General features: G+C 49.8%; 1 protein-coding gene across 2 annotated transcripts in view; it reads right to left on the reverse strand.

Moving 5' to 3' along the window:
- DOP1B (DOP1 leucine zipper like protein B) overlaps positions 1–12,746 on the reverse strand; it is a 176,758-nt gene that overhangs the window by 39,611 nt on the left and 124,401 nt on the right. For both annotated transcript variants that reach the window (XM_088443167.1, XM_088443166.1), the window contains exons 19-21: positions 10,268–11,867; positions 9,209–9,320; positions 8,285–8,470 (exon numbers count right to left, since the gene is read on the reverse strand). In XM_088443167.1, the coding sequence (XP_088299293.1) occupies positions 8,285–8,470; positions 9,209–9,320; positions 10,268–11,867 (1,898 nt within the window). The remainder of the gene's footprint in view (positions 1–8,284; positions 8,471–9,208; positions 9,321–10,267; positions 11,868–12,746) is intronic.

Genomic DNA, 12,746 nt, shown 5'->3' on the forward strand with positions numbered 1-12,746 from the left:
CCGACTACTTAATCCCGGCGAAGGAAAAATGACAGGCGTCTAAATCTAGACGCCTGTCATTTTACCGACGCCGGGAGACCAGCGCCCGGCATCCCGATCGAAGGGGGGGGAGGGTTAGGTTTAGGGCTCCCAGGGGGGCCGGCGGTAAATCATACCGAACCCACTAAAAACATTTACATTTTCTGTCCAGTCCCTTTACTTTATGGGTCGCGTTTCACCCAGCAATGAGTTTGCTTCCTCAGGGATGATTTGTACACTGACCTGTGCGGTATGTACAGTATGTGAAATCATCTGTGTAATACGAAACGCGATACAATGAATGTGGAATATCTGCAGGTTTGAGGTTTCCGTTATAGATACACAATGTATACCGCTAAGCATATTCTTACTGTACTATTTTATACTGGACTGAAATATAATTCAGGTTTCTAACATACTGTATGCATTGTATCTCATATAAGAGGCATCATCCACATTGCATACAGAGCACTTCCATAAAGTCTTTAGTGCCCCAATTCTCATATCCCTTGCAATTTAGAAGGGCGAGAACAGCATATTGAAGGGTTTCAGTATATGTAGTCATTCATCATGTCGACACGGTTGTAATGGCATGTTGACATTGACCACATTGACATTTATTATGTCGACACTGATGAAATGACATGCTTAGAATGTTGACCAAACGTTCCTGATGGTCTAGGTATGACTGCTTCGGCTAAGGTGAAGGCTCCAATGGTGACTTCTAAGTCCAGTGGACAGCTGGCGGTGACTTCCGGATGATCCTGCGTCGGTCAGTATCGCTATAATATTATGTTACACGTTGACATTCCAACATTGTCGACATTGTAGTGTCGACATGATGATTGCCGACATTGTAAATGACCTAATGTCTGCATCTCGAATTGAAGAGGCAGCAGGAAACTCCTATGAAGACAGTGCAGATAGTCACTTCATGCTTTGTATACGCTCAATTTGGACTTTTAATTGCTTTTAAAAGGTGTGGGGGGGTGGGGAGGGTGTTACTATTTTGGGGCAAATTCAATTATCCGTGAGCTTTTTGCGGGGACAATTACTGCAGAAGGTGCAACCATTTTTTTCATCAACACGGGTATGCGCACTCCTGATTCCCATGCTATCAATTTTTTTAAAAATCAGCTGCAGTAATACAGTATTTCCAGCAAAAACCTTAAAAAAAATGTGCAAATCAGTATAGATGTTACTAACTGCCCAAAAGGAAAAAAAATTTGATGGCTGATTTGTGCAAAAAAAACTATAAAAAGCAAACACTTTCGTGAAATTAAATGAGAATAAAACTTAAAAGTTGAACAAAAAAAAAACGGTTGAATTTGGGGTAATCTTAGATCACTTAAAATGTTTTGTAAAAAAAAGTTTTTTTTTCTTCCCATTAAAAAAAAAATAAAAAGTTGATGTTCGGGTAATTTAAGACCTTTTTCATCCCAAAAATTACATGTACTAAGTGAACCAATTAGGCTAATTGAAAACTACCAATTGCCTAATTAGTCATTAGGAGAGGCGTCCAAGGGGTTCTGGAACCAAATCCTGGTATTTTTCCCTTGAAATAGGGATTTTTCTCAACTTTGCACCTGCTCCTGCCATGCGACAAAAAAGCTGCAGTCATTTCCTATTAAAATTATGGTAGGAGCAATTCTTGCGCCCAACTGAATAGCAAAAACATTGCGCCTGCAAGAAAAACTTGTGGTGCAACAATTGAAAAAAAAAATTGCGACCAATTGAATATATCAATTTTTATCTTAAAAATAGCAATAAGTTTGATCTGTCCATTCTTGAATTCTTTTCCTATACGAGTCCCCACAACTATATGCGTTGGTCATTTATGTTACCTTTTAGATGGACAGTTTGTTGATATAATGGGGAGGACACACTTGTAATTGCCTGTATCTGCAGTTAGAGGTGATGCTAAGATTCCAATAAAACAAGAGATATGGTAAGAACTTACCTTTGTTATCTCTGTTTCTACGAAGTCCATAGGGTCCACAGGGTTGACCTTGGGGGTATAGCTGGATCTGGATCCATGGGCACCACGCAGTTAAAGCTTTAGCTGCTCCCAGGATGCACTTGGGTCCGTCCTCCTCTATACCCCGCCCCCGGCCACAGCACCTCAGTTGGTAAGCAGCCAAGGCCGGAGGAGGAGACTAAACAGAGAGAAGGAAGACTGGAACACACAAGAAACCATACTCACAGAAATGGGAGACGGAAAACCGGTGACCAGCCAAACAGCCCATTTGAAGCCAGGTGCGTCAGGGCGGGCGCCCTGTGGACCCTATGGACTTCGTAGAAACAGAGATAACAAAGGTAAGTTCTTACCATATCTCTTGTTTTCTACTTCAGGGTCCATAGGGGGTCCACAGGGTTGACCTTGGGGATGTCCCAAAGCAGTACAACTAAGGGCGGGGACGCTCCTGTGCTGAAAGGAGTACCCGGCGCCCAAAGGATGCATCCTGAGAGGCAAAGGTGTCAAACGCATAGAACCTCAAAAACGTTTGAATTGAAGACCAAGTGGCCGCCTTACACAGCTGAACAGCAGAAGCGCCACGTCTAGCAGCCCAAGAGGGACCCACAGAACGAGTGGAATGAGCCTTAACAGAGGCTGGCACAGGTAAGCCCTCCTGTGCATAAGCCTCACAAATAACAGAAAGAAGCCAACGGGCTAACGTTTGTTTGTTGGCAGGCCAACCCCTCTTGTGAAAACCAAAGAGGATAAACAAGGAATCAGACTTCCTAACCGAAGCCGTCCGGTCTACATAAATTCTAAGCGCCCGGACCACATCTAAGGAAGTCTCACCAGCTGAAAGATCAGGGGACTGAAAAGCTGGCACAACAAGTTCCTGATTAATATGGAACTTCGAGACCACTTTGGGCAAAAACTCAGGACGAGTGCGGAGCACCGCTCTGTCCTGGTGAAAAATCAGGAAAGGAGGGCGACACCCTCCTGGCCGAAGCAATTGCCAGGAGAAAAACCGTCTTAAATGTCAGCCACTTGAGCTCCACCGCCTCAAGAGGCTCAAACGGAGGACCCTGCAGGACCCGTAGCACCACCGCCAAGTCCCAAGGAGCCACAGGAGGCACAAAGGGAGGCTGGATCCTGAGAACACCTTGGAAAAAGGTGTGAACGTCTGGTAGTATTGCAATCCGCCGTTGAAACCACACGGACAAGGCGGACACATGAACCTTCAGAGATGCAAGGCGTAAGCCGAGATCCAATCCTGACTGAAGAAATTCCAAGATCCTAGAAACTCGGAACACCTGAGGATCATAATGTCTGGACTCACACCACTGAAAGTAAGTGTGCCACACTCTGATAAATCCGTGCTGAAGCAGGCTTGCGTGCCCTGAGCATGGTACCAATAACCGAACTGGAGAAGCCCCGAGACCTCAAGACGGCTGTCTCAAGAGCCACGCCGTCAAAGACAGCCGACCCAGATCCGGGTAAAGGCAGGGCCCCTGAGACAACAGGTCCCGACGCTGAGGAAGAAGGTACGGAGCGTCGATGGAGAGGCTCCTGAGATCGGAGTACCAAGGACGTCTGGGCCACGCCGGAGCTACCAGCACGAGCATGCCGCCGTCCTGCTTGAATTTCCGCAGAACCCGAGGAAGCAGGGATATCGGAGGAAACAGATACGCCAGGTGAAACGTCCATTTCACGGACAGTGCGTCCATCAGACTTGCACCTGCGTCTCTTGTCCTTGACCCGTAAACGGGCAACTTGTGATTGTGACGGGAGGCCATCAAGTCCAGCTCCGGCAGTCCCCACCTGTCCACGAGTAGCTGAAACACCTCTGGGTGAAGCGACCATTCCCCGGGATGCACGTTGTGACGGCTGAGGAAGTCCGCCTCCCAATTGAGGACTCCGGGGATGAAGACCGCCGAGATCGCTGGAATGTGACCCTCCGCCCAAGTCAGGATACGAGACACCTCCGACATCGCTGCCTGACTGCGAGTTCCGCCTTGGTGATTGATATACGCCACCGTGGTGGCGTTGTCGGACTGCACCTGTACCGCCCTTCCGTGAAGAGCGGGGCCGGACGACTGCAGGGCCCTGAATACTGCCCGCAGTTCCAGGATGTTGATGGGGAGAAGTGCTTCTTCCGCTGACCAACGACCCTGAAGCGACAAAGAGCCGGTCACTGCCCCCCAACCCCGGAGACTGGCATCCGTCGTGAGCAGGACCCAGTCCGGGATCCAAAATGGGCGCCCCTCGACCAGATGAGCTGTCTGAAGCCACCAAGCCAAAGATAGCCAAACGTCCGGAGACAACACCAGCACCTGAGAGCGGATCCGGTGAGGTAACCCGTTCCATTCTGATAGAATCAGCCCCTGCAGGGGCCGGGAATGGAACTGGGCAAATTCCACCATGTCGAATGTCGACACCATGGACCCCAGAACTCTCATAGCCGAATGGACCGACAGGCGGCAACGGCTCAGGCAACTGCGTATCCGCAGCTGTAGGGAGGCGACCTTCTTCCGGAGTCAGGAAGATCCTTTGCTGACGCGAATCCAGCAGGGCTCCCAAATGAACCATCCGCTGTGATGGAATCAGGGAGGACTTTTTCCAATTTATCAACCACCCGTGTGCTTGCAGGCAAGCGATCGTCAGGTGGAGATGTTGAAGCAGTACCTCCGGGGAGCTCGCCAGCAACAGGAGGTCGTCCAGGTACGGCAGCAGCCGTACATTCTGGTTCCGAAGATGTGCGGCCATGACCGCCATAATCTTCGTGAACACCCTCGGTGCCGTGGAGAGACCAAAGGGTAGCGCCCGGAACTGATAGTGGTGTTGAAGGATAGCGAACCTCAGATACCGCTGGTGTGAAGATGCTATCGGAACATGGAGGTAGGCGTCCTGGATGTCCAGGGACACCATGTAATCCCCCGGTTCCATCGCCAGAATGATGGAACGTAACGTTTCCATCCTGAACTTGGGAACTCTGAGGAATTTGTTCAGAGACTTCAAGTTGAGGATAGGGCGATGAGAACCATTGGGTTTCTGCACCAGAAACAGAGACGAATAATACCCCGTCCCTCGTTGTGATAGAGGAACGGGAACAATGACCCCTGCTTTCAGCAAGGACTCTATAGCCTCCTGAACCTGTAACGCCTTGGTCTTGTCCTGAGAAGGACTTGTGCAGAAAAACTGGTGGGGTGGTCTGTGCCGAAAAGACAGGGCGTACCCCTGGGAGACCACTTCTCGAACCCAGGCATCCGTGGTGGTATTGTGCCAGCACTGGGCAAATAGAAGAAGTCGGCCTCCCACTCTGAGGTCCCCCAGAGGGAGGCCCGTCCCATCAGGCCGCAGGTTTATCTTCCTGCTTGGAAGAAGGGCGCCGAGCACTCCAGGCTTGCTTCTTGGGTTTAGAGGCCGTCTTACTCGCAGACTGTCTCGGGAAGGACTGACCTTTCGCCTTACCCTGAACCCGAAAGGAACGAAAAGCCGAACTCCAAACCTTAGCAGGCAGTGCCGCCGAAGGGAGGAAGGCCGACTTGGATTTAGCCAGGGTGTCCACTATTTTGTCCAAGTCCGGACCAAATAGTAATTCCCCATTGAAAGGTAAGGCCTCCAGACCTTTCTTTGAATCAGAGTCCGCTCTCCAGGACCGCAACCATAAGGATCGGCGGGCAGACACCGCTGCAGCCGATACCCGCGAGGTCAGCAGACTAGCATCTAAAGAAGCTTCTCCAATGTAAGAAGCAGCGTCCCTCATTTGTTCCAACAACGCCCGCTGGACATCCGGAGCGTCGTCCGGGAAGGTATCTTCCAATGCATTGGCCCACCCCTCAATGGCCTTGGCCACCCAGGAGATGGCCATGGACGATCGGGCCACCGCCCCGGAGAGGGAGTAAATAGACTTTAAGCAAGTCTCAACTTTCCTGTCCGTGGGATCCTTCAGCGAGGATATCGACGGTAATGGTAAGGTGGCGCCCCGAGTTAAACGGGTGACATGGGAATCCACCGCCGGTGGAGTTTCCCATTTTTTACAATGTGCCTCAGGGAAGGGGTAATTAGAAGCCAACCGCTTCTGAGGAAGGAATCTCTTACTGGGCGCCTGCCAAGCTACCGCCATATGATCCGTCAACTGATCCGACAGGGGAAACACCGCAGAAGCCACCTTAGTTTTTTTGAAACTAGGAAACTTCGACTTAGGAACCGGTGCCTCATCCTCTATAAGAAGAATAGCTCGCACCGCCCTAACTAGTGCTCGCACATTAATGGACGACTTGGTATCCATTTCCTGGACCGAGGCGTCCGAGTCAGTGTCATCAGGGACCTCCCCATCATCTGAGGAACCCTCTGAGTCCGATACCTGAGCAGCCCGTGTCATGAGTGGGTGTTTTGAAATCCTAGAAGGCATGTCAGTCTGCAACATTGACTGAAAAGCCGAGGAAGCGGCCGCCAAATTTTGCACGGAGTTGGAGAGCACATCCACCCAGGGTGGAGGAGTCACCATAGGGGCCTGAAAAGGTACCACAGGCTGCTGCGGCACAGGGGAAGCCTGCATATACATAGGCAACCCCGCATAGGGACCCACCGACTGAGACCCAGGAGGACTCCGCAATAACTGCGGGACACCCGGGGAATGGGGGATGGTCGGCTGGGACAACGACCTAGTAGGGAGAGCAGTCGGGACCGACAGACGGTCCGCAATAGACACCAGCACTTGAGAAAACATCGCCCACGGTGGTTCCTGCGCCAGAGAAGGTCTGGATGGGCCAGGAGCCACCTGGCATCGACTACACAGGCCATCCTGTGACAAATCCTCCCTATCTACTCCTGCAGAACAGCGTCCGCAGGAGGCCAACACCGGAGCCACTGAGCGCTCAACCTCCTCGTCTGACATGACAGAATATATTATATATCTGACACCAGGGTAGAAGTAAAACGCACTCACCGGTGTGCTGAACAACAGCCCACAATATGGCACTGAGTAGCACACAACTGTATGTGACGGACCTCACAAATACGTGATCTATATAAGTGAGGTCAGTAGAAACGCCCCTCCCCCACACACCTGTAGGGCTTGTAGGAGAAGTAAAGGGATAGGTATAAGCTGACAGTAAGTAGAAAATAAGCACAGACAGGCAGCACTAGCAAAAGTCACATACCATGCAGGAAGATATACTCACTGCACCTTTCCACTACAATCAACCTGCCCAGATTCAGTGTCTGGGAGGGCTATAGTGCTGTGTACGCTGTCCTTAATCAGGGGAGAGGTACACAGGGGGACCGGTCCGCGTGCTCCCTGAAGATCTGCGCTGCCACCGTGAGAAAATGGCCGCTGGAGACCTCAGAGGAGGAGTGGCCGAGGAATCTGCAGCTCAGCGACGCCAGACTCCGTGCTGAAAGGCGCGCTGAGCTGAGGGGAGGAGCCGCTGACAGGGAAGGCTTCCTCCCCTGGCTAGCATATTAACCCCAGGGCTTGCCGGCATCCCGCTTGCCATATATCCCTGGTGGTCTAGTGGTCCCACGGGTTATTCCTCCTCAGAGGGGGAGCCCGCCGCCACCGCTAGCGGCCCCCGGTCTGTCCCCTAGGACCGGGGGCAAAGGACTGCATCTGCAGGCAAAACCTTGTCCCCGGCGACTCCGGCAGCAGTCCAGGGAGGGACCCAGAGTCCGGCTAGTACGGACTCTGGCCTCCCGCCGCGATCCCCAGTGCAGTACTGGCGTCGCGGCGCCAGCGGGGAAGGAGAGCGGCAGCGTGGGCGTCTGCATAGACAGCCCGTCGCTGCCACACTAGAGCCTCTGTTTTAAAATAAAAATCTAACAGGCTCTTTTTTTTTTTTTCAAAAAATAGAAAGCTTTTGGGGGCTGCTCCTGCAGCCCCCCTGCGCAGGTGACCCTACTCCGGCCGGGCACCAACTCAAACTGAGGTGCTGTGGCCGGGGGCGGGGTATAGAGGAGGACGGACCCAAGTGCATCCTGGGAGAAGCTAAAGCTTTAACTGCGTGGTGCCCATGGATCCAGATCCAGCTATACCCCCAAGGTCAACCCTGTGGACCCCCTATGGACCCTGATGTAGAAACTCTCTTTTCAGAATGAATAACATTTTTGGTGGATGATTCGACCTGAAGATATTACAAATAAGGTTGACACAGCAGGGTTCCAGTCTGAGGCTACTGTAAAACACTGCACAGAGGGCAAAGGGTTGCTCTTAACAGCACAGCCCATGTGAATCAAAACGTCCCAAGTTCTGTGTTAGACGTTACAAGGCAGCTAATACACAACTCAGGACAGGAGGGGACAGTTCCTCACCTTGGTGGTTTTGAAATAGACGGATGATGAGCCCTTTATCGTCCCCAGGAGATCTGAGGGTCTCCGCTCCCTCTCCTGCTTGGTGATGACGCTCCAGAGAAGAGAGAGACTGTTCACAATACGAGGGAGCTCTTCCAGGAGAGCGTTACGAGCGTTCTTCAGATTAGCGGGATCGGAGGTTGAAGACTGCACAAGAAACAGCACAAAGTAAACACGACACCATAGACAAGCGCAAGGGAGGTTACAGGTGCCATGAACCTCGGGGTCTAGAGAGGAACTACTGTTTATATAGGAGGAAAGTGCTGTGCAAACGGGCACCGTGTACTGGGCCGTGCGCTTTGTAGGCTATCCCAGAGCAGGATGCTTACGGAGTTGAGCGATTATCCGTAAACCGAGCGTGCGCCTGAGTCGCACAGCACATGCACCAAGGAACATTACCGTAGTTGAACGCAGCGACTTTTTACTCGCAGTGCGATTGACAGACAGGGAATTTTTGGTGGAGGCAACGGGGCATGGCGGCAAAGAACGCAGGCATGTCGCGGCAGTTTTGAGGACGTCACACCCTGCGTCTGCGATCCCGTACACAAGGAAAATGGCTTCTGGCGTCCCAGTTCTTGCGCCCATTCTGCAGGAGCATAGGCTCACTCAGACCTGTGCTAATGGAAAAATCTGTATCTGATGCCGCGTCTTTGTACGCGGGTGCTTGGATTTGCAAGACCGCCGGTGGGCGTCTTATTACATCTCCCGGCATCAGCGACATTTGCATAATTTTTGCATAGCAGTTGTGTACACAGAACCCAGCGGCGGCGGCAGCATTGGCGTACATCTCAGAACCAGGCCCACGGGTCAGAATAATAGTGGCTGTAGATACGAGGCCATAATACCCTATTTATTACCGGTAAAGGAAATCATCTAAAAAAATACCTTCTTTGTTTGTGCTGAATGGTCCAAAAGGCAAAAATGGCCAATAGTGGTGAGTCCCTCCAGCAGGGTGAGCGGGTAATCCGGGGAAATGTTCTCTCGTTTGCAAGTTGTGCTGTTGAAGAGAGTAAATTATTAAGATCCTGATTCTCAATTCATAAACACATAAATGAAGCCCCCTCCCCTATCAGTTGCACCCTCATTTTATACATCAGTCGCCAAATAGCCCCTCTCTCCTCACCAGCTCCCAGACGACTTGGTTTATTCCTTTCTAACTTGAAATGTGCATCTTATTCACATTAATAAAACTGGAAGTGACAAAACTACATTTCTACATTACACTGATGAATCAGACGTATAATAATTGTACGTCTGAGTGCGAGTGAGTCTGAATTTGTGTATAACAGGACTCTGATGTGCACAGCTGCAGCTTTACCTTACGCCGAGTTCCACTGGGGTCTATTTACTAAGCCTTGGATGGAGATAAAGTTAATGGAGGTAAGGTACCAGCCAATCTGCTCCTAACTGCAGTGTCACAGGCTGTGTTTGAATAATTACAGTTAGGAGCTGATTGGCTGGTACCTTATCTCCGTCCATGGCTCAGTAAATAGAACCCACTGTGCTTAATCTGCGACATTTGTACCTGTGCAAAACCAATTCCTGTGCAGTTAATGTCCAGGGTCTGTATTACACTGAGCGGCTTTTCCCTACATCTGCGATGCGTAAAAGATGCAAAATATAAAGAAAAATACAGTACGCTTCACCTCTTGGACAGTCTCAATGGCGCCGGGTGTCTCGCGCTGTATGGTGTATAGATGCTGGGTGTACGAGGACATATCTGTAGTGCAATAGAATGTAAATAATAACAATAACAGGCTTTGCTTTTTACATTGGTAAATCCATACGACTCAAAACGTGGTGTGAGTGGGAAAAATCACATTTCTCTCCTTCCATTTTAGCTATTACTATTAGTTGTATCTGCTTAAAATGTTGTTATTACTGTAGCAATAAAAATAAACATTTTAATATAGATGTATGTTTATATTCACATTATCACAGTACCTTATTTTTACCGATTCATTTTCATACTGCTTCACAAGTTCATCGAGGTTCTTGCAGATCTGTGCCACAAACGGCGCTACGGTCAAACCCAAAGACTTGCCAAAATAAGGCAGAGATGATGTGACGAGGGCAACCCAGGGCGGGTGCATTCCGTAGCCGTACTCTGGGCGCAGGGCCCTCACAACAGCAGAGACGAACAAACCCTGTGATGTTATTGCATGGGACTGCACATACTGCATGGCATTTATAGACTGCTGGAAGTTGACTCCCCGGTGCCATTCCTTCGAGAGATCCACCGGGGAGTCCTGGTCTTCCTGCAGCTGCCGCAGGTGATGCTCCAAAACGATCAAAATCTGCAGCAGCTTCAGGAGTTCAATCTGAAGAGGATGCTCGCTCCAAATCTGGTCTTGGCCAAAATTAATGATGCTCTCCTCAAACAATCCTTCATCAGCCATGTCTTTGCTGCCACCGAGCGATACCTGTTCGTACTTCTTCTGACTTGTGTACATGGAGGCGGACAATGATAGGAGAACAAACTCTTGAACCTTGCATCTCTCCAGCAAGCTGTGTATGAAGCTGATGTTTTTCCCTTCCGAGTTCTTGGCTGTGGTAGCCAGCTGAGACATCAACCTGATGAGGACCTCCACACTCTTCACTTGGACATCTCGGTTGCCGAGCACGTCCTTGTAACTCACCTTCAGGTAGCAAGGGTAGTAAGAACGCAAAAAACTCAAGCACAGATAGGTCAAAAGTTCAATCAAGAGAGAATGAGGACACATTGATGGTGACTGTGTTTGAAGCTTCCCATAGAAGCTCTGACCAACAAGGGCCTCCTGGTGGCGTGCAAGAAGGTTGTATATTAGGTTGAGGTGTGCAGTGGAGCTGGTGTCCATACTGGTGCTGGCAACAGCTTCAATAAACTCTTTGGGGTTGGTTTTCAGAACAGCTTCCAGCACTGAGAATGCATACAGTACCCTCTTGGAGTCGTAGGGCTGAAGGTATAGTAGGATGTGTTTGAACAGGGCCTCAATCAATTCCTCTTTCTCTTTTTGCTGCTTCAGAAGCTTGGTGCTTCTAATGGCCTGGAGCTCCAGCTCTGCTTCATCGTCACTAGATAGCGACTCAGAGGTCTGTGTAACATTAGACTCTGTACGTACCAAATTTAATAACATACTTGGTCTGGGCACATCCACACAGGACATGTTTGGCTGACAAAATGGCTTGGAAGACTCTTGCCCGTCAATGATGTCACTGTTGCTCCAGTGTTGCTCATTACTCGATTCCATGGAGCTGGGATTGAACGAAGAAGTGTTCTCACTAGCACTTTGGCCAATGCTGGTGTCCGCAGACTCTGTGTGTTCACTGTCCTCGTGGTCACTGTCCCTACCAATCGATGGCGCTGTGTTATCTGAAGCATGGTGATTGGTCAACTCAGTTTTCATCTTCTCAGGATCCTTCTCAACTTCAGCCCAAATGGCCTCTCGGTCAACGGTGTTAAATGGTTGGTGATTTTCCTCGGAATTACTCTCTGGAAACTCGTGATTTCCTATAGTGTCTTTCAAAGAAGATCTTGTCCTCCTGCACCAGTAGCTGATTTCTTCTATATAAAAAAGAAAAAAAAAAATAATAATTATGGCAGACTTACCATTGGTAACGCTTTCTTCGACGTCCATAGGGTCCACAGGGGTAATATGGTTGGAGAGATGCAGGCACCAAAACGTTTCAGCTCCCAGGATGCCTCGGGTCCTCCTCCATATATACCCCGCCCTCAGCCACAGGCCTTCAGTTTTGTAAACAAGCCTGAAGGCAGGAGAAGGAAGAACAATTGTACACCAGAAGCACTCTCACACAATATAAGAGAATCTGTGACAAAAACAAAAAATACCCAATGCAGCCAGGTGCGTCAGGGTGGGTGCCCTGTGAACCTCGAAGAAAGAGAGTTATCAATGGTAAGTCTACCATAACTCTTATTTTCTTCTTCAGAGTCTATATGGATCCACAGGGATACCATGGGGATGTCCTAAAGCAGTTCCTCTAGGGTGGGGACGCTCCTGAGCAGAAAGGAGAACTCATCGCCCGCCCACAGGAAACATCCTGAAAGGCAAAAGTATCAAAGTTGTAGAACCGAAGAAAAGTGTGGACAGAAGACCACGTGGCTGCCTTGCACAACAAACTACATCCAGGGAGGCTTCACCTACAGAGAGGTCTGGAGCCTAAAAAGCTGTAACCACAATCTCTTCATTCACATGAAAACAGGACACTACCTTAGGAAAGTAACCCTCCCCTGTACATAGAACAGCTTTATCCTGGTGAAAAATGGTGAGCGACAAGAGAGCGCTGCCAAATCAGAGATTCTGCGTGCAGAAGAGATAGCGAGGAGAAAAAGTGGTCTTCGCTGTCAACCATTTCAAGTCTACAGAGTCCAGAGGTTCAAATGGAGGAGCTTGTAGCCCCTTAAGAACCAAAGACAGATCCCACG

The sequence above is a fragment of the Taudactylus pleione genome, unplaced genomic scaffold (assembly GCF_031769625.1).
Source record: "Taudactylus pleione unplaced genomic scaffold, aTauple2 ptg000327l, whole genome shotgun sequence".
In the NCBI taxonomy this organism is placed as follows: Eukaryota; Metazoa; Chordata; class Amphibia; order Anura; family Myobatrachidae; genus Taudactylus; species Taudactylus pleione.